This window comes from Nothobranchius furzeri, chromosome 13 (assembly GCF_043380555.1).
Source record: "Nothobranchius furzeri strain GRZ-AD chromosome 13, NfurGRZ-RIMD1, whole genome shotgun sequence".
Lineage (NCBI taxonomy): Eukaryota > Metazoa > Chordata > Actinopteri > Cyprinodontiformes > Nothobranchiidae > Nothobranchius > Nothobranchius furzeri.
In genome coordinates, this window is record NC_091753.1 from 41,377,435 (window position 1) to 41,399,979 (window position 22,545).

A 22,545-nucleotide genomic window follows, 5' to 3' on the forward strand; every position below is an offset into this window, starting at 1 on the left:
ACAAAACTGAACAAAATAATCAATATTAGCAAAAAAAAACATACTTAATAGGCCAAGGACATGTTCTAGCAGCATTCTTTTTTATATTTTAGGTAAAACAGGAGAAAGTAGTGAACTATGGATAATTGTGGGTTGCTTGACACGTTTTAGACAATTAAGAAAAAGAAAAACTAAATTTAGGCAAAACAAAAAAATAATCCTAAATAAAAGAGCTTTGATCTAATTTTTTTCAGAGCTTTCAAAGTGACAAGAGCAGTTTTAGTGGGGGCCAGAGTAGGTCACAGCCACCCCACACCCCCCTGTGGGCCCCCTGCTGAGGTAGAACGTCCAACTCGGACAGAACCGGGAGGAGGAGTGGCCTGGGACAGATGCAGAGAACCAGGCGAGAATTCATCTTCAAATGTACATTTCTTTAACCCTCTCAGGCTCAAAATAATTTTGACAAAAGGAAGAACAAGTAAGTCCTTCAGGGGTACTTCTGAGTTAAAAAATGCTCATGAAATACATATGTGGAGTAACCAGGTAGGTAGGTTTAAACTGTTGCACATCTGCAACGCCTGTCTCCAGAGGGTTAACATATTTACGGGCCACCAAAAGGAGAACACCACCACCTAATGTGCATGGTCCATGCTCAGCTTGAGGTGGAACTGGCCCAAACCATTTTAAGATGAATCAAATTGCTACCACACAATCACGGCAAAAAGTACTAGATTCAAATGTATGGTTATGAAAAAATGTATACAATTTTTAAAAACTGGCTTTATTTCAACAAAAAACATGTTTTCTTGCAAGAAGAAAAAAAGGGATTTTTTCTATATTGCACCTCTCAAGATAACAATCACCAGCCACAAGAAACAATTAAAAATAAAACAAAACTGAGTAAGATAGAGCATAATAAAAAATGGGGAGAATGAAAAATTAAAAGAAAAAAAGAATTAGAAAAATTAATTACATAATGCAGCTTTAATGTCGGCTGAGAAAAAGGTTCCCTATTATTCTGATGGCATTTTAGTGTAATTTTTCTTTTAGGAAATAATTAGAATATATTTGGGAGAAAAATATATATCTTAAACGTTTTTGTTAAATGCCACTGGGCTCTTGAAGTGTTTGGGGGCCAAGGTAATCTTGTGCCCTCGCCAAAAAGTAAGTCTGCCTCTGTTCAAATGTAAAAATGTACCTAGGTTAGTGGCAGTTCCATGGACTGTTGACTATTAACTCAGATCTACAAGGATTGAAAGACAAAATTTCCTGGCATTTCTAGTACGATTTGAGGGGAGGGAGCAAGTACAGTAACTGTTTCTTAATGACGAAACACTGATTCTGGCTCAGGCGGCACATGGAATAAATAATCTGACTCGACACAATCTGAGGCAACCGCAATCATACCTAAGACAAGATTTTCACCAAAAAACAAACACTGTCCTGTTTATCTCTAAATAACTAGTTTGCACAATGTCGACATGGAACAAAGGTGGTGGGGACAATAGGGACTTGTTGAAGCAACATAAATGTGCACAGTAAGTGAAGACGGGTGAGACACAAAGGGGAGGAAGAGCGAGAGAGTGAGATTAATCAGAGGAAAGGAGGTTGCATGAGTTGTTTCCAGGAATTAGTAAACACTCTGTAAAAATGTAACTCATGACACTTCTGATTCTGGATTTTGAGGTGGTCTGTCACAACGTGCAATGACTCTGCAGTAAAACTCATACAGAGCACATCTGTGCATTCTGACAGAGCTCTGTGAGTAAGCAGAGGTAAATACTGGCATTTATTATTTAAGACTATTACATTTTAATAAAAAAAAAGCAGATCTCCACTCCTTATTCAGTAATATTAGTTTTTTCAGAAACACATTAATTAACAATTAATTCAATTAACTGTTTATTAAGCAAGAAGGGGGGGGGGCATAAACATCAAAATATCCTACAAATAGCACCCAAAAGAAAACAATCTTAAAATATTAAACCTGAAATTTCAAAAAGGCATTTTACAATCTTTGTGTAAAAACCAGAAAGATATATGAGACTGAACTATGTTTAGCAGTCATGGGTTCTGTAGAATGTGTTGCAGTGGTGTTGTGAGCTTCTGCACCTCTGTATTAATTGACCCAGAAGCTCCTCCTCAAGTCTGACAGCTCAGATCACCAATATTCAGCTCAACTGGAGACACTCATGGGCAAAAGTGAAACGAGGTGGGCGCAAAGAAAAGAACCTGGGGAAAAGGAGATTGTGAGTATTGACTAAGTTCTTTAAGCTTTTATGTGCAAATCAGCTGCTGTTGCGGCACGTCCAAAAGGTTGTGCTTCTGAGCCTCAGCTAAACAGATACGTGAAGTCTCCGCTCTATTTGTTCACAGTTCACAGAGTTCTGTTGGACTTAAACCATTTTCACCTCACATTGGTGTAACTGACATTTTCTGACAGAATAGACAGGTTTCTGACTCTCATACCGCGCTCTGACCTGCTAGTACCACTTCTGGCTGACTTTTGTTTATCTCAAAGAATTATTTATTTACTTTCACGTGGAAGATGATGTATGAATTAGCCCAGTCATGTAGAGATATACTGGACCATGTAAGCCGGTGGTTAAAAACATTATAAAATGATAAACAATGCTTGAAACAATTATTCTGATTCAGTCAAGCAACAATAGGACATTAACACAAAGCCAGTGGGTAGTTCTGGCACTGATGAAAGAAAGACAAGACCAGCTCATTTTCATGTACTGTAATCAAAATCTGATTAAACTAATCTTTTTCTTTACAATGCTCCTACAAACCTGTCCCACTCAGTGTTTGATTTGGTTAGGCCTAAAGTTTAAAAGTTCAGACAGTGAACCTTTAACGTTGTTAAAATATAAATCCTTCCTGGTTTCTCCTGCTAAAGAACCAAAGAGGAATTTTGGTCTTTGAAACGCTTAATGACCACATTAAGAAGGAAAAGTAATAAAGATTTAATTTTAGCTGTTAATTAGCATTAGGTTAGGTTATTAAGGGAAATAATATTAATGTCGTATTGATGTAAATTAATAAATATTTAACTCCACATCGTACAATATATTTTTTAGAATTTTTAGTGGCTTGTTTTCATTTATGTATTTATTTTTATTTATTTTATCACTTTCGTGATACCAATCAAGGTGGTCCAAAGAGCTGAACACAACAAACCTACAATGACCTAAAAGACAAAAGTGAAGATTAAAATAATTATGCGTAAGCAACAACTAATCAAAATATAAACGGAATCAAACGCACTTTTTAATAAATAAATAAATAAATACAAAAAGCATTGGGCCACTAACGGACAGAAAACAAGAGGAGGTGTAAAAATCTACTGCAGTTAGACAGCCAGTCTGTTTTCAGTGCTTCGTGTGAATAACGGGTTAAAGCAGCGGTTCAGACCCACTGGGGTCTTGAGATGACCTCCATAAATATAATAAATTCATATACTTGTCCTATAAATAATGTAACATTTTAAAACTAGTTCCATTTGGTAGAATAAAAGTGCAAAAACAAAGCATTAACCGCCTATAGTTATTTCAGTGGTTAAATTATATTTTATTGGGTAAGAAGCTGAGAATGATCTGTTTAACTAAGTTGAAATGTTGGAGATCTTAGGTTTTACTGTGAGAGACCGTTCAGGACGAAGGCCACTGGACCTCAGTAGAAACAGGACGCCCTGACTGATGTTGAGTCTTGGAAAAAAACTAGACGAGAAACCTGATTGATTTGGTCTCACGTGACCAGCGGTTGATTAGCCCGAAGAATAAACACCTGTGAGCGTTGCAATAGTTCTGAGCGCACCCGCGTGAGGAGAAGGGAGCGCGCGCTCATCTCAGCCCTGTTTCTGTTTGTTCCAGTCAGGCTCCGGATGCCTCTGAACGCAGGAAACCACGACCCGGTCCAGGGCAAAGCTCTGTCGGACGCCGAGGAAGCCTCTGAGACGACTCCTCTGCTCCCGCCGGCTTCCGTCTACTCATGGCAGCCTCTGACCAAACAGGAGCTAGAGGCCGCGGCGGGAAGTCCCGAATGGAGAGCGACACGTCATTACCTGGTGCTGGCGTTCTGGCTCACCTGGGTCACCATGCTGGCCGCCGCCTGCACCATAGTGGTGCTCAGTCCGCGGCCGGTACCGACCTGTCTCAAATGGTGGCAGAAGAGCCTGTTCTACCGGCTGCAGCCGGAGCTGACTGGGTCAGAGGGCAACAACGGTAAATCCATCTGAAGATCTATGCTCAGTTGTCATTTTGAGTGAACGAAAAAGTCATGCACAACTTCCTGGATGATCTGGTGCCTTTTAGATAATTGTTATATAATCCCTTCAGCATCTATCACAGAGCACTAAACTCACCTCAGGAGTTGACCCTAAGCTCATCCTATTTGGGTCAGAGGTGAGCCCCTGTATAGTCCAGCCGTGTTGCGGAGGGGCTCTATGCTGTAGAGGCTTCTCTGATTTTAACTCCTATATTATTACCGTTCTTCTACAGAGCTTAATGAAATGCTGGGGAGGTAATTCAGCCAATAAATTAGTGTTGTAAAAAAAACCTAAAACATGCTGGATGGTGTCCCTCAAGGACCAGTGTTGGACACCCCTGATCCAGGTCTTTGTATCAGGACAGTGACTCCATAACAGAATTCCTGTAAGAAAAGCAGTGTTGCCAAGGCCTGGTCAAAGTCCAGGATTATGTCTACATCCCAGTGACATGTGATTCCTCCAGAGATGTAAAACACTGATGTCACACAGGAGATGATTACTTCAAGATGCTAAACTTGCTGCTACTTCTGGTTTACAGTAGAATCTAATGTAGTCCAGTGATGTGTTTACTCAGCTTGTCAATTGAATGTAAATCAGAATCTGATTAAAATTCCCATTTATTTTTCCTAAGCAGTGAGTGATCACCTCCTCCACCTGCAGTCTTTGGGTGTAGGAGCGCTGATCCTGGAGGGTGTGTTTCATAAAAAAGCATCTCTAACAAACCTCAGCACCCCCACTGAGAACCTGGCAGCGCTGGCTCAGATCCAGCATCTGTTCATGGAGAGTAAAAAAGCAGGTGAGTGAAGACGTATCCACGCCGTGGCTCAATATTTGTTTATGCGAAGACTTTTTCAGTTCCCATTGTCTCAAAAATCACATTTGAGCCGCTGTCAGTGTTGACACTAATTTGGGCTTTTAGGTCTCAGAGTGGTGTTGGATCTTTGCAAAGCGACTTTGCTGGAGCTTGAAGAAGCAGCCTGGAACTCAGACAGGCTGTCAAACTATTCATCTGCAGAAAAGGTCAAACGCATTCTGGCAAAGCAGTTGTGTCACTGAAACTCTGAATCTCAACAGTGTTGTTCTCTGCGCTGCAGCACGCGTTAAGATTCTGGTTGGAGCAAGGCGTTGCGGGGTTTGTCATCTGTGACACAGATGAAGCGTATTCGGAAGAGGTAAACGCACTGATCTTCATACAGACATGTCACATTTTTTGTTTAATTGTGCTACAAGTTGTTTACCTTTGCCAACATTTCAGACTCTATTAGAGTGGAGAGGTGTACTGGAAGAATTCGGCCACCGGGGTGTCAAAAAGTACAGTTTGAATGCAGGTGTTTTAATTTAAAATCAGTGCTCCGATATGTGTGCATAATCATGTGTCCATGCATCTCTCTGCAGGATTATAGTGGTGAAACAGACATCAGATGTTCTGCGTCCAATACGTGGCTCCAACAACGTTACGCTCGTGAACATGGTGTTGAAGTCCATCTTGCCAAAATCCCATCACCATCTGTCTGCTGATGAAGTGGTTCATGCTGTAGAAGCATGGCTGCAAATGAGCCCAGAGGAGGCGTGGTCGGGCTGGAGCGTAAGACATGATTTCTGTTGTTAAGGACTTTCGTTTTCCCCAAACAGGACAGAAAAGAGTAACATTCTATAGCAAAACAGAAATGTAAACAAAACGGACCCAAGATTTTAGAATGGCTACATGTCCAACGGCTATTTATCAGGTTTTATTTTGCTTTGCGTTTTTGAAAAAAAAAAAAAAAAAAAAAAAACCATTAAAATTGATTTGTCACGTTAACTTAACATCAGCCTGTCTAAATGCCACCAAACTGCATTCAGGAAAAAAGTTTACAAGGAAGGGTAAATGTGTGCATTTCATGTAGGAAATCTGAGGTTTCACCAGTTTAGGATTAACCAGTAGATTACAGTTCTCTGTGCTGTGATGCTTCCTGCAGATTGGAGGTAAAGTGTCTCATGAACTGAAGCGGTTACTGCTCGTACTGATGATGACTCTGCCTGGATCACCTGCTCTCCAGCATAAGGACATTATCAACCAGACAAAGGTTTGTTCACACAAACAAATGAACCTCTTCTTCACATTCGTGCATAAATTGCAGCAGTGTTTATTCCCCTCCATCCCTTCTTCAGAGCCAGAAGACAGAACACTCTGCCACTGTCGCTCTCCTCACCACTCTCAGCCACTCCAAAGCCAAAGAAGAAGCTCTCCTCTACGGTAGCTTCACCTTTCTCCCCGTCAACGGCTCCTCCAACTCTTCTTCCAACTCCTCTTCCTCCCCCGCTCCAGTCTTGGCCTTCCTGCGCTCATGGGGCTGCGTTCAGTTCCTCATTCTGCTGAACTTCGGCTCTGATTCTTACACTTTGGATCCCGCTTGGGCCTCAAGTCTGCCTGAGAAGGGGGTATTTGTGGCGAGCACGGGGATGAACCACTTAGGCTCGATGAGTCTGTTCTCGTTCAATCTGCAGCCTCGTGAAGCCATTGTGGTCAAACTGTTCAAGGCTGGAAGCTACTCGTAAAGCTGCTGAGTAAATAAGTCGTCTTCTCAAAGACATAAAAACATGGGAATCATTTTTTAAAGTTCTGACTTGTGTACTGAAAATAAATTGTGGCATAATTTCTTGTCTAAAGTTAATATTTATGGGATGATTTGGAACAAAGGATTTGTGATTGCTTCCTCTATGCATGGTAACAAAAAGACAATGATTGGTTGCTTTTATGCTTCAATTCCATTGAGGGGTTTGGGAGGGGCTGCAGCAGGTCGGCATGCTATTTTTCCTTTCAGTAGTAAGAGCGAGACATAAAACCAACCTGGACCGTGCCGTTGACTGGCACCTTCAGTTGTAGCTCCATAGTCTCACACAACGGACCATGGACCGGGGAGCAGAAAAACATCTTTAACACCAGAGTGCTGTTATTTGTACATGGAAGAGAGAAGAGGCCAGCAAGTAGTAACAAGGTTTGATCGGCTTCAGAGCTACAAACATACCTCACTATGTTCAGCAATGGTATGGGATGGTATGTATGTCGATGGTTTAACCACGTACCTGTACTAACCCGCTCCATCACATCCTGGAGCCCTCACCAGAACCAAAGCATTAACGATGCACCAATGTGAGCTAGTCCATATTTCTGTTATGGCCAAGAGGCAATATTTACTAATAAGATTTATATTTCTGATATGATTACCATCACGGTCACATGACAAGTTCCCTCCAGTTTGTGTATCCCAAAGAGAAAACATAAATAGCCTAGATGAAAAAAGTACAGGTTAATATCAAACCCGATATGTTAACATCAGCCATAACTGATGTGGATATATCGTGCATCCTTGTTACCGTACAGATGATTGAGGTCGATACATAAATACAGTGGAGCTATCCACTATCTCTGAACATCTATCCAGTTACTTGAATAAAGCCCCCAACCTGCCACACACACTCTTGGCAGTGGTTTAGCAGTTATTTAATCCAGCTGCTCATAAAACAAACCGAGCCGCATCCTCACCGCTCTTGCATCTCAGACGTTATTGCTCTGAACCATCCGTGGCATGTTTAGTTGATGCAATAAAGTTTGAGAAGCAATTTCGGGGTTGTGATGATTTATGTCAGATTTAGTCGTTTTCACCAGAGAGCAAAGAAGCATAAATGAGGACATACTTGCACCAGCTGCTGCAAATTACTTTTGAATGCATTAAGCATCCACAAGGTGGTGCTGGAGAGCCACACGGCTCTGCTGCTCCAAACTGTCCTGCTGCTGCTGCAGATTAGTTTTAAACTTGAAGGGCTCTCGTTTGACTTTTGGATGCATTTAGTGTAAAAATTACAAAGATGCTGACATTAACACCATTAGTTAAATTCAGAGCCACCACTTCAATATTTTTCTTGGTACTTTTATTTCTTATTTTAATCCAAGATGTTTGTATTTTTGATGCTTTAACTAGTAAAACAATATTTAGCATGAATTAAGTCTTAAGTTGTGCAGAAAAAGAGCTGTCACAGCAGATCAGCAAACGTGCAGGACAAAAAAGCACATTCTGTTGCAAAGGTCTTACGTATACACACAGACAATCTGTAAGTTTGCTTTCATTTTGTATTTCACATATATTGTCATCTGTGGTACAATTTAATTCTAAAATGGCATTATTTCATTCATTTACACAGAAGAGCTCAAACAACCATTCTCTCAGAAAAAAACGTGCAGGTTTGGATTGCGTTTGAATCAGACTGTTTTATGCTGAACTGAGTCTAAAACATAAACAACAGAGGGAATAAAGCAGCTTGTCCAACATTGTGAAACAGTGAAAAACCCACAAAGTTAAATACATAGTTCACAAATTTTACATTCTTGCAGTGCAGGCTTTAGCAGCAGACGCTGTTCAAAGCAACATGCCCTAAAACAGTCATTAAAGGTGATTTAGAAATCAGTGACAACAAGAGAAGGTCAGTGTTTAAATATGAAACATGCACGGGATTGCCTCGCTTCAATTTGGACTACCTAGGGTCACTTTACATAGAAACTCATCTAAACATTATCTTTTAACAAAGGTTTGGTATTTCACATTTATCCTTTGAACATTTTTAGAACGCAATTAATTCTGCTTTTAATTTATTATTAAAATCAGATTGCAGCTGAGTTAAAGTTAGAATATGGAACATTTTAATAAAAAGCTATATTTAAAAAAAAATAATACCTCCACAGAAGTGTGCAGAATGAATGTGGAGTTTCTCCTTTTAAAGCTATATTTAAAAAGATAAATAATCTAAAATTTATTCTGCCGGGCACAACACTGTTTATGTTTGCATCTACCTGCCACTAGAAGGCACCGTTGCACTAAAAAGTCCACTCAGCAAGGCAAGGTTGGGACTTTGGCAGACTTGACAAGTCAAGCAGCTGATTCTGAGCCCAGAAGATGTTCAAACAGTAAATACTGTTGTAAACTAAACACATTAGTAGAAATTAGTCCTTATCCTGTACGATTTGTCTCTGAACATGGTGCTGGAACGTGTCAGCAGTGAACCAACATCTCAGTGGCTGGAAAATCTGTCATGTTGTTTCAATACCACCCCTGACCACCAGAGTTCGCCAGATTGTCCGTGTTCCATAGTCAACCTCTAATCCAAGCAGTATGTCCCTTCCGGCTGTCAGAGTAATACTAAATGATTCTTTGCAATAAAAGTCAAATGTATTGTTTTGTGATTTAGAAAACCACTTAAACCCTCCTTTTTGGTTCGCTTGACTTTTGCAAATGCTGAAATATTGAATAGTCATTAAGTCCTCTATAGAAATTAAACTTCGTTCCTCTTAAGCCACCATTAACCCTTTAGAACCCAAACCCTTTTGAAATAGAAAACAGATTAGAATAAATACATAAAAAAATAAATAAATAATTTAATCAAATGAAGAAGTAAACTAATTTTCAATAAATGTATGGAAAGAAAGTCAGTTGGAGGTTTCAAATTTTAATACGACTCAAGAATAAATTTGCAGATGTTTGAAATGGAATGTGATGTGAGGGTCTCCATGGGTCCTTAAGGGTAAAAATACAAATTTAACCTTCAGAAACGGAGACTTCTTGGATTTTTGTACCTAAGGTGTACACGAAGGGGGCGCGGCCTAAAACTCATGCTGCAGCCAACCACTAGGAGGCACTCGTTCTATATCAGCTTCGACTCCTGTGGTATATTTATGTCGATGTGCTACATTCATGTATTAACACATATTTCGAGAATACATGTTGTACTGTCGTGTACTATGGAAAGCCAGAAAGGATAAATTAACAGCTTTTTGTGTTTCTGCTTGCTCTGATTGGAAGGGGAATCTCCTAATAAGACATAATTTTCTTTTAAATCAGCCACACATTCATCCTTTACACTTGTATTTAAAGTGTCAAGAAAATAATTTACATGCCTTAATGCTCAACAAAGTGTATTTTCATGAACATACGTTCATTTTTTAATTGTTCACTCTGAATCACTCCATTTTAGGCAGCAGATTCAATCCAAAAGAACCCGTTGAAAACATGGAACTTCTTAATAAACTCCTGAAATGGAGAAACTTCTAATTGTTTAATGAGTCCAGTGTAGGTAAAAGTCTAAATAACTGCTGGGTGGATTTTTACAAACATTTATAAACTCATTTTGTGGATTTGGCAGATTGTGTTAACTAAATCGAGAAAAAAATGTACGATTAAATTTCTGAATGATAGACGGGTGCTGCAGATGTGCAAAAAGAGCTTTTTGTTTTAGAAAATAAGATGAAAAAGAGAGAATACATTCATGCATGTTAAAGGGCTTTTTCTGAGTGCACGCACATTTATATGTTACAGTACATCATCCACAAACGTATGATTTCATCCTTCCTTTTGCTCACAGTCACTGTGCTTCATTTTATGGCACAACTCCTATTGTAATATTGAGTATTCAGGATAATGAAGAATACTTCTTTGTGTTTGAATATAAATTAAGAGTTCAGGAACCCCAATCCCAAGTTCTGGGATTTCTTCCAGTGTTTTTCTGACAGGACGGTCAGTACCTGGAGTCCTTTGTCCTTCACAACCAACGGCCCAGTTGAGTCTGTGGATCCGTCACAGTTGACGGTTGTGTGGCAGAACACTGTCGAGAGGTAGCGACAAAGCGCAGTGTGCCGTTGTCTTTACAGCCTGTTTACCGAAGCGGCAGTTCAGCAGAGAGCCCAGGTGACGAAACACAGACTTGCGGAAGAGGATGAAAATCCAGGGATCCACGATGGGGTTCAGGGAGTAAAAGCGGAAAGCTATCAGGTTCTCGTCGTCGCCACGATATGGATGAATGGCGTTGATAAAGCCTGCAATCTGAAGAGAAGAAGGTGTGATGAGATACTGTTCAAAACAATTAATGCATAAATCACCTAAATGCAAAAGTTTCATATTTTTAAGTACTTTTCTTGAGCCAGTATGTGCCGAAATGACTCTTTACAGCAGGGAGATTCGGCCTGGAGGGCCAGTATCCAGCACATTTTAGTTTTAAATTTGTTTCAACACACCTGACTTCAATCAGCAGGTGATTAGCAGACTTCTGCAAAAGCCTAATGAGCTGCTGCACTGGTGATTCATCGACTGAATCAAGTGTGTTGGAACAGAGAAACCACTAAAAACGTGCTAAGAACCAGCTATATAGGCCCAAATTCGAATACCCCTGCTTTACAGGGTTAAAGAAATGTCACTCAGTCCAATCGTCCTCTGTGGCAAGAACACCGCACTTGCAACATCAGAGTGCCGGTCCTGTCCCTGTTGGACTTTGTAAAGTGGAGTTAACATGCCTGGAGCGTGAGTCTGCTTCCAGCATGTTTCCTGCATGTTTTAGATTGTGAACACAGCTGATTTGTTTGATTTAGTGATGAATCACTCCTTTAGACACTAATGAAGGCTGGGGAGACGTTTCAGCTGCTGGATGAAGGCGTTAAAATGAATGCACAGCGAGGAGATGGGTTTCACTTTTAGGTTTCACTTTTGGTTTTACTAAACGAACACCAGGCGGTGCTAAAAGCAAGCCTAAACTGCTTGGTATCCCTTTAAAACTTACTCTTCCATAAAGAATGTCGCCAACTCTGCATCAGCGTAGTTACGTCCGCAAATGTGTGCACATACAGATGACAGATTTCGTTTGCTTTTGACTAGTGCTCAGTGGAACTCAATTCAAATTGTGTGTGGTTCTAAGAGACAGGGGCAGGTTTAGCAAAAAATAAAAATAAATAAAATAAAAAAACACCATTACAGTTCAGGGTCTGACTATCACCATTACAGATATCTAAAAAAAATCCTACATAATTCCCGAAAGGGGGAAAATTCCAAATCGCTGCATCAAGATGAGAATCCTTCAGTCTAGATATTTCTGAGATACTCTCTGAAGGTAAGATTAAATATATTTTAGAAACTTTAGAATTAAAAATGTGTTGTTTTAATTTTAGAGCGGATTCATTAGGCTATAGGGGTCATGAATGCTTGTCCTGGAGGGATTCTCCTATACAATGTCAGGAATGCAGAACTGTCAAGTACACAGGTAGCAGGAACGGTCTATCACGCGTTAGCAAGTATCAGCAGAGCCAAAGGTTGAGCTTATGAAAGGTTCTAATGGGAAACAGGCTCCAACACAAGTGATTGTTTTCCGCTTGGTTCTAGTGCTCAACCAGCATTTATAATATAGTGTAATATTGTTTTTGTACAGTAAAAAGTGCAGGGGACAAAAAGTGACTTTGGAAAAAGTGTGTGTGTGTGTGTGTGGGGGGGGGGGGGGGGGGCATAAACTACGTCCATGGTTGGGATCCAGGATGTCTTAGTTGTTTTCCCTCTTCAATACACCTGATTATGAATATGTAGAGATGCGCATGCGCTGACGGCCGATTACCGGACACAGCAGCGTTTGAAGCTGATGGCAGCTCGTTAGCAAACATTCACAAACAATTCAGATGCATTTTTGCCTAATTTAAAAACTGACAACGCAAAAAAATAATCTGGTAAGTATAACTCGCTCAATCTGGAGGTAAGTGAAGAAAATTTAGAAAGTTTACAGAACTTTATTGACGGAGTTTTCGAGTTATTTGTTATGGGTCCGAAGAAATCAGCAGGTGAACCTGAAACACCTGGGACGAAGCGGAGCCGCCCTCAGGACTCGCCTGAGGCCTCATCTCCCCGGAAGGACATATTGGAATTATTAGAATCCATAGATAAACGGCTTCTGGGATTTGAGGGGCGTCTTCATCTGCTTGAGGTTCTGCACCAGGAGTTTCAGAACCTCCGCCAGTCCCTGGAATTCAGCCAGGAGCAGGTGGAGCGGCTCGCTGCTGAGAACGCGTCTCTGCGGGAGTCCGTTTCTTCCCTGGAGGAGGGAATGACGCGGATCACCCAGGACAACAAAACTCTGAAGGAGACGGTTTTGGACCTTCAGGCCCGTAGCATGAGGGATAATTTGGTGTTTGCAGGTCTGTCGGAGGAGGTGGGAGGGGCCGAGGACTGCGAACGCACTGTTAAACACTTTCTCCAGACCCAAATGAAGATACCCGAAGAAACGGTAAAACACATCACCTTCGACCGAGTACATCGCCTTGGAGCTAAAAGAGGGGACAGCAGACGACCTCGTCCCATCGTGGCTAAATTTGAACATTTTAAGCAGAAGGATCTGGTTAAAAGTCACGGAAGAGAGCTCAAAGGCAAAGACTTCAGCGTTAATGACCAGTTTCCTAAGGAAATCCTGGATCGGCGCAGAGTTCTCTTTCCGCTGCGTAAAAAGTTTATCCAAGATGGGAAGAGAGCTGTCATCTCAGTGGATAAGCTTTATGTGGATAATAAACTTTACAAGGAGCGAGGAGTGACAGACTGGCTGTATTAGCCCAACATCAGGTCAGACCTTTATTTTTCTTATCAGATTCACTGGGTTTGAGCACGTCAGTAATAAACAGCTGCTAGATCCGTGTTTTAGATGATGAGTTCACCTGTTCATCATCACCTCACACCCCATCACCTTTTCTTTTTAGTTCTTTCTTCTTTTTTAATCTGTTTCTGTATTTTCCTTTCCTCTTTTTATCTGCTTCTTTACACCTGTATGGCACAACCACACAACTTTCCAACACTGCGTCAGACTCCACACACACACACACACGCACACGCACGCACACACACAGACACACACATGCACACACAGACCCACACACACACACACAGGAACACGCACACACACACACACACACACACACACACACACACACACACACACACACACACACACACACACACACACACACACACGGATATATTTAAGTCACAACACAATATCATAATTTATGCGTCAAATAATACAACCACAAACACTGTTGAATCCTTATTATTATTTACTTTTCTGTTATTTATTAACATACTATTTTATACATTTAGATACTTATTCCATCTTATTCACATGAAGGCGTCATATTTTAGCTACTCACACACACATCTATGGGTGCACTAAGATTTGTCTCATGGAACGTACATGGAACTGGCTCAAGAGATAAAAGATTAAAGATTTTTGATCAGTTAAAAAGAATGCAAGCAGACGTAATATTATTACAGGAGACTCATAGATCTGCCACATCGGCAGATGAACTTAAAACACCTGAGTTTCCCAGCATGTTCTCTGCCTGCTATAACTCTAGGCAAAGAGGGGTAGCTATTTTAATACACAAAAACATCAATTTCACAGTACTGGACACAGCTTCTGATCCAGAAGGTAGATTTATAATGTTAAAAATAACTATACAGAACCAACGCTTATGTATTGTGAGCATATACTGTCCAAATATTGATGACCCTCCATTCTTTCATAATTTTTTCTCTGTACTCTCCGAACACTTGGACTGTCCACTTATACTTGGAGGTGATTTTAATTTTTGGATGCATTCCTTAGACAGGCTCAGTACAGCTGGGACTCGGCGCAATTGGCAATCCACTTATATAGTTAAACAGTACATGAGTGATTATGGGCTTTGTGATGCATGGCGATCTCTTCATCCTAACCGTAGAGAGTATACTTTTTTCTCACACGTCCATCACTCTCACTCACGTTTGGATTATTTTCTAGTCAGCAGCTCATTGCTGGCTGACATTTCAGACACTGAGATACACCCTATTGTTGTCAGCGACCATGCTCCGGTTTCTTTAACTCTAGTAAACAAGAAAGCAATCCCACCAAGCAAAAACTGGAGGTTTAATACATCACTGCTTAAAGATGAAGGTTTTATAGAATTTTTTAAAAAGGAGTGGGCTTTATATTTAGAACATAATGACCTGCCTGGAACATCAGCATCTATTCTCTGGGAGGCAGGAAAGGCAGTGATGAGAGGTAAAATAATCTCTTTCTCATCACATAAGAAAAAAACAGAAAATAAACGTATCCAGGAGTTAGAAGAAATCATTAAGTCTTTAGAGACATCCACAGAAGAAGAGTTACTGAGCAAATTACGTAAAGCTAAATTAGAACTTCATGGAATTATTGACAAAAAAACACAATTTTTAGCACAAAGACTACGAATAGAAAACTTTGAACATAGTAATAAATCCGGTAAATTTCTGGCCAGCCAATTAAAAATTAATAAAGAGAAAACTACCATATCTGCTGTTAAAGACTCAACTGGGAATATAGTTTATGACCCTGAAAGAATAAACAACACTTTCAGAGACTTTTACCAAACTTTGTACTCACCACAGATAAACCCATCAGATGACGAGATCGATGAGTTCCTTGATAGGATAACACTTCCTAAATTAACAGACAGCCAAGTTGCAGTCCTGGACTCGCCACTAACATCAGCAGAGCTCCAGGAAGCCCTTAAATCCATGACTAATGGGAAAGCTCCTGGTCCAGACGGGTTCCCAGCAGAGTTCTACAAAGAATTCTGGACCATTTTGGCTCCAACATTTTTCAGAATGGTGAGGGAAATCGAAGAGAGCGGCAGATTACAGCCAAACATGAACTCAGCCAATATTAGTCTCTTGTTAAAACCAGGCAAAGACCCAGCATTTCCAACCAGCTATCGCCCAATTTCTCTTATTAATGTTGATCTCAAAATAATTTGTAAAGCCCTGGCAAAAAGATTAGAGAAGGTAACCCCCTTCTTAATACACCCTGACCAAACTGGTTTCATAAAGGGTAGACAGTCGTCCACTAATTCGCGTAGATTACTTAATTTGATAGATTTCTCTTACAGTAGAAACATAGAAACTAGTATATTATCTCTAGATGCAGAAAAGGCTTTTGATAGAGTTAACTGGAAGTTCTTATTTGCAACTTTACATAAATTTGGTTTTGGGAACTTCTTCATAAACTGGCTACAAACATTATACAGTTCGCCAATTGCACGTGTTAGGACGAACGACCAAATATCAGCTAGCTTCTGTCTTCAGAGGGGGACCAGGCAGGGATGCCCACTCTCCCCCTCACTGTTTGCTATCTTTATCGAACCACTAGCAGCAGCAATTAGGCAAACAACAGGTATTAAAGGGATAAAGTGTAATAAAATAGAACATAAGATCAGTCTTTATGCAGATGATGTTTTACTCTTCCTCCAGAATTCTCAATCGTCTCTGTCTCATTCAATAGAACTGATAAACTCTTTTTCAAAAGTTTCAGATTACTCTATAAACTGGTTAAAATCAACAGTTCTACCAATTAATTTCTCTTTTGTCAATTTACTTAATACTCAACTGGAGTCAGGTAATATCACATACCTGGGAATTAATGTCTCTCCCAAGTTAGCAGATCTAACCAAATTAAACTACATCCCACTTTTAAAGAAAGTGGAGGATGATCTTGCTAGATGGAAATCCTTACCAATATCACTGATGGGAAGAGTTGCTACAATTAAAATGATGGTCTTACCCAGAATAAATTACTTATTTTCAATGATCCCAAACAAACCACCAGCTGACTGGTTTAGATCTCTGGACTCCTCAATTACCAAATTCCTCTGGCAGGATAAACCTCCACGAATTAGCTTAAAAACGCTTCAGAAGAGCAAAGACAGAGGAGGACTGGATCTACCCAACTTTTATTATTATTTTTTAGCCAACAGGCTGCAATATATACCAAGATGGTTGCAAGATAACCCACTAGATGAGTCCTGGTTAGACATAGAACAGACAATTTGCAATACGATAGAGCTTTCAGACTTACCATTTATTAGCTCAAGCGTAAGAAAACATGAAGGCTTCAAAAGTATTAGTATCAGCACTTCTCTGACAGCATGGTGGGAGTATCTTAAAATGACAGAGTCTTCACTAGTACCATGCAGACGCACACCTATCTGGAATAATCCTGATATTTTGCAAAATAATAAAATGATGAACCTTCTGGACTGGAAAAATAAAGGAATCCTATACCTGGAAAACATATATGAAGGATTGGACTTCATCCCATTTAATAGAATAGTCTCCCAATTTGGAATAGAAAAGAATAGCTTTTTAGAATACCACCAAATCAAATCTGTAGTCAAACAAAAATTTAAGCTCAATAAAATAGAATTACAAACCCCGCCAAGGGTTTTAGACTTCTGCAATCTCAAACCCCCTAAACTACTGTCTAAAGTATATAAGACACTGTCCAAAATAGACGATAGAATAGCAATCCCTATTGAAAAATGGGAGGTGGATCTATCAGTCAGCTTTGACCAGAACTTCTGGTCCCAAACTTGTTTAAAAACTTTTAAAATGATCAGACACCCCAATTTACAATTAATTCAGTACAAAGTTCTACACAGAGTACACTATACAGGTCATCGGATGTTCAAGATGGGGTTTGTGTCGTCTGACATCTGTACACACTGCACAAACAACATTCCTGACAATTACGTTCATGCACTGTGGTCCTGTCCACCTGTCCAGGAATTTTGGGGTAGAGTATGTGAAGACCTGTCAAAGTCTCTGAAATGTCATATCCCAATCACCCCCTCTCTTTGTTTACTGGGAAACCTGGATGATGTCCCGATTGAAAAATCTTTGGTTCATGTGGTTCTGACTGCCATATGCATCGCTAAGAAAACTATCCTCTTGAATTGGAAAAATAGAGAAAATCTCTGCATTAACCAGTATAGAAATCTTTTGTTAGATCATATTGCACTTGATTTAGCCTCTGCTTCCACTTCAAATAAATCTCTCTGGGCTCCTTTGATCGGTTCCATCACATAGCGGTGATGGGGGGCCGTTGATGATGTCCTGCGGGATGATGTGGGTGGGGGGGTGGAGGGTCTGAGTTTGGAGTATCTGGATGTTCCCTGGGGATGGGTTCACTGGGGATGTCTGGCACTGGGGGGCTGTCCCCCCCCTCTGGAGGTGCTTGGGTTGCCTCGGGGGGTGTACTGCTGGCGGTTGTGAGTGGGGCCCCTTGGAGGTCTTGGCGGCGGCCATGGGTTACTGCCTGGCGGCTGCATTGCCCCTGGGTGGGTCTGGGTGGGGGCCTGGGGGCTCGGGGTGTTGGGGTGGCCGGCCCCGTGTGGGGATCTGGGCTGGGCCTTGGGGGTCGGGTCCCTACATGTACGCTGCCGGGAAGAAGGCAGGAATACGCAGAAGTACCTGGCCCGGGTTCGGGGGCGTAGGGCAGGCCCTGGCTCCTCTGTTGTCCCATCACAGGGGAGGGGGAGGTCCAGGAGGGGGAGGACCCAACCTTACCTGGATGTCTTATGTCTTATATATTCTGGAAGTTGTGCAAATGCAGGGATGGGCATAGATATTCTGCTGGGGTGGGGCTGGGTCGGCTCCCTCGGGCTCTGTGGGGCTCTGTGATGCTGCTGCTTTGGGCCCTGGCAGGATGGGCTGGGGTCTCCATGCCCTGGGCGGCGGTATGACAACGGAGGTGCCTATTGGGGTCAGTGGGGGAGCTGGCTCCCTGGAGGGCTAAGCCCTACCAGCCATTCCTCCCCATCCCCGTTTATTTCTCTCCTCCTGCTCCCTCACATCATCACACAAACATGCACATAGGACCTTGGGGGGTGGACAAGTCGAGGAGTGCGGGTATGGACCCCATTTCCGCATTCCTGTGGCTTCCTGCCCCCCAATTTTATTTGCACCTTATGCACTTCCACCGACGACATTCCACGCAAACATACACTTAGGGCCTTGGGAGTGAGCACATTCAACGGCACTTGGCAGGGGGAGTTCTCAGCCTCCTCCCGAGTGCCGGTGCCCACTTCGAATTTTAAACTGCATTTAGACACCAAGGGCTGTGGGTGCAAGTAGGGTGGTGCAGTGGCATCAGCTGGCATAGGCCAGAAAATGCCCGCACTGCCCGCTCACCACAGCAATAGAATACACCTCATTAACACACAACACTATGTTGGAGCAGGTGGAGGGAGACCAGGGGGTCTTAGCACACCTCTGTTGTTGCTTGGCTGCCTGGGGCTGGAGACTAGGAGGGAGATCTGGCCGTCTGGTTGGGGTCTGGGGTGGTGGGTTGCTGTGCTCGGCGGTGGGCGGGGGAGCCTGCTCATCAGCACCCCAGCAGAAAGGGTCAAACTCTGGTAACCGGTGGTGGTTGTACCCCATGTGCAGCATTACCGGGACCAGAGTGAATAGGGTGTGTATGGGGAGCATGAATGGGTGTCCGGCGTGTATTTTTGTAAGTCTTTGGTTGTATGTGCATGTGTGAGCATGAGGGAGGGAGTGTGTGACTGTGTTTGTGTATGACTGTATATGTCAGGTGGGGCCTTTGACTCCTCCCTTCTCCTGGGACCTCCTTTGATGATATAGATCTTCGTCTCCCCTCCCCCCTGTCACACCTGGTGGGGGTGTGATGCCTTGGTCTGCCTGAGTGTTCATGGCTCCCGGGTCAGGGAGTTTAAGATTTTTGGCATCTGCCTGATCAATCCCGGTGGCGGCCTGGGGGGGTCTGGGTCCCTGGGCTCTGCTGGGTCCCCGGCGGGGGTGGTCGCCCCTGGGTTCCGGGTCGCTGGGTCCCGGACTCGGCCGGCTAGGGGGTGGGAGGCTGCGGGCAGGCCTGAGGACTTGCCGCTGATATCTCCCGGGGCTCTGCCGGCTGCTGGTTGTGGCCCCCCGGGGCGATCCTCTGTGCCTCTCGAGGGGGGCGGGGGCCTTTCTGGTTGCGGGCTCCTTGGGGTTCCTGTGTTCTGGGGCAGCGCCTGGATCTCTGGGACTTGGAGCTCCCCCCCGTCTCCTACGCGTCTTTGGGGGGCAGATCTGTGGTCCCTCACACTCTCTATTGGACGCTCCTATAGATAAACCTTACATAAACAAGCGCGTGTACACACACAGGTGCTCACATGGTGCTCTCATAAGTATGGGCTTGGGCACGTTCAACACATGTCTTAAGACTATGGTGGGCACTCAATGCACTGTGGTATATTATCGTGTGACTGTTTAGTTAAACAATGATTGATTATATATTTCTTCATCAAGTTGACGCAGTGATAGCTTGATTTTGTTATATTGGTGTTGTGTCCCATTTTTTTGTTATGTTTTGCTTTTTTCTCGTCTCATTTTGCAGGTCTAGAAGCAGACTCTTGTTCATTATTGTTTATTTTTGTTGAATCCCCCCCCCCCACCTAACCCCCTCTCTCCCCACCTTTTCTCTTTTCCTTTCTCTTTCACCTCTGTCTCCGTGTCTGGTCGAAATTACAAAGCATTCAAAAACAATAACAATAAAGTTTTAAATATCAGGTGCGACATTAAAAGCAGACTCTTTGATGCTCCACCTGAGACATTAAAAGCAGATGCTCTGATGCTCCACCTGAGAGTAAAACTGTAAGGCTTGTTACCAGCATTCAGACATCAATTCTGCTTGCTTCACAGCCAGACAGGACACGTTAAAAAAAAAAAAAAAAAAAAAAAAAAAAAAAAAAAAAAAGTCCTCTATAGAAATTAAACTTCGTTCCTCTTAAGCCACCATTAACCCTTTAGAACCCAAACCCTTTTGAAATAGAAAACAGATTAGAATAAATACATAAAAAAATAAATAAATAATTTAATCAAATGAAGAAGTAAACTAATTTTCAATAAATGTATGGAAAGAAAGTCAGTTGGAGGTTTCAAATTTTAATACGACTCAAGAATAAATTTGCAGATGTTTGAAATGGAATGTGATGTGAGGGTCTCCATGGGTCCTTAAGGGTAAAAATACAAATTTAACCTTCAGAAACGGAGACTTCTTGGATTTTTGTACCTAAGGTGTACACGAAGGGGGCGCGGCCTAAAACTCATGCTGCAGCCAACCACTAGGAGGCACTCGTTCTATATCAGCTTCGACTCCTGTGGTATATTTATGTCGATGTGCTACATTCATGTATTAACACATATTTCGAGAATACATGTTGTACTGTCGTGTACTATGGAAAGCCAGAAAGGATAAATTAACAGCTTTTTGTGTTTCTGCTTGCTCTGATTGGAAGGGGAATCTCCTAATAAGACATAATTTTCTTTTAAATCAGCCACACATTCATCCTTTACACTTGTATTTAAAGTGTCAAGAAAATAATTTACATGCCTTAATGCTCAACAAAGTGTATTTTCATGAACATACGTTCATTTTTTAATTGTTCACTCTGAATCACTCCATTTTAGGCAGCAGATTCAATCCAAAAGAACCCGTTGAAAACATGGAACTTCTTAATAAACTCCTGAAATGGAGAAACTTCTAATTGTTTAATGAGTCCAGTGTAGGTAAAAGTCTAAATAACTGCTGGGTGGATTTTTACAAACATTTATAAACTCATTTTGTGGATTTGGCAGATTGTGTTAACTAAATCGAGAAAAAAATGTACGATTAAATTTCTGAATGATAGACGGGTGCTGCAGATGTGCAAAAAGAGCTTTTTGTTTTAGAAAATAAGATGAAAAAGAGAGAATACATTCATGCATGTTAAAGGGCTTTTTCTGAGTGCACGCACATTTATATGTTACAGTACATCATCCACAAACGTATGATTTCATCCTTCCTTTTGCTCACAGTCACTGTGCTTCATTTTATGGCACAACTCCTATTGTAATATTGAGTATTCAGGATAATGAAGAATACTTCTTTGTGTTTGAATATAAATTAAGAGTTCAGGAACCCCAATCCCAAGTTCTGGGATTTCTTCCAGTGTTTTTCTGACAGGACGGTCAGTACCTGGAGTCCTTTGTCCTTCACAACCAACGGCCCAGTTGAGTCTGTGGATCCGTCACAGTTGACGGTTGTGTGGCAGAACACTGTCGAGAGGTAGCGACAAAGCGCAGTGTGCCGTTGTCTTTACAGCCTGTTTACCGAAGCGGCAGTTCAGCAGAGAGCCCAGGTGACGAAACACAGACTTGCGGAAGAGGATGAAAATCCAGGGATCCACGATGGGGTTCAGGGAGTAAAAGCGGAAAGCTATCAGGTTCTCGTCGTCGCCACGATATGGATGAATGGCGTTGATAAAGCCTGCAATCTGAAGAGAAGAAGGTGTGATGAGATACTGTTCAAAACAATTAATGCATAAATCACCTAAATGCAAAAGTTTCATATTTTTAAGTACTTTTCTTGAGCCAGTATGTGCCAAAATGACTCTTTACAGCAGGGAGATTCGGCCTGGAGGGCCAGTATCCAGCACATTTTAGTTTTAAATTTGTTTCAACACACCTGACTTCAATCAGCAGGTGATTAGCAGACTTCTGCAAAAGCCTAATGAGCTGCTGCACTGGTGATTCATCGACTGAATCAAGTGTGTTGGAACAGAGAAACCACTAAAAACGTGCTAAGAACCAGCTATATAGGCCCAAATTCGAATACCCCTGCTTTACAGG

The 22,545-nt window shown here is 41.8% G+C and overlaps 2 protein-coding genes across 3 annotated transcripts in view; one reads left to right on the forward strand and one right to left on the reverse strand.

Annotated features, from left to right (window-relative positions):
- Positions 1–3,739: 3,739 nt before the first annotated feature.
- On the forward strand, positions 3,740–6,890 carry LOC107380294 (amino acid transporter heavy chain SLC3A2). Of its 2 annotated transcripts, none has more exons than XM_054743374.2 (8): positions 3,740–4,208; positions 4,884–5,048; positions 5,172–5,272; positions 5,347–5,424; positions 5,508–5,563; positions 5,648–5,837; positions 6,211–6,318; positions 6,404–6,890. In XM_054743374.2, exons 1-8 carry the CDS (start codon positions 3,869–3,871, stop codon positions 6,788–6,790), a joined length of 1,425 nt encoding a protein of 474 aa, XP_054599349.1. In that variant the 5' UTR covers positions 3,740–3,868; the 3' UTR covers positions 6,791–6,890. The 2 variants fall into 2 exon arrangements, with proteins under 2 accessions (XP_054599349.1, XP_015806951.1); XM_015951465.3 differs by having other exon boundaries at positions 4,887–5,048.
- Positions 6,891–8,147: 1,257 nt separating this feature from the next.
- The window catches only part of ptgir (prostaglandin I2 receptor), a 60,015-nt gene continuing 45,617 nt past the window's right edge, over positions 8,148–22,545 (reverse strand). Inside the window, exons 3-4 of the mRNA XM_054743376.2 lie at positions 21,893–22,190; positions 8,148–11,103 (exon numbers count right to left, since the gene is read on the reverse strand). Coding sequence (XP_054599351.1) covers positions 21,945–22,190 — 246 coding nt within the window. The 3' untranslated portion in view covers positions 8,148–11,103; positions 21,893–21,944. The remainder of the gene's footprint in view (positions 11,104–21,892; positions 22,191–22,545) is intronic.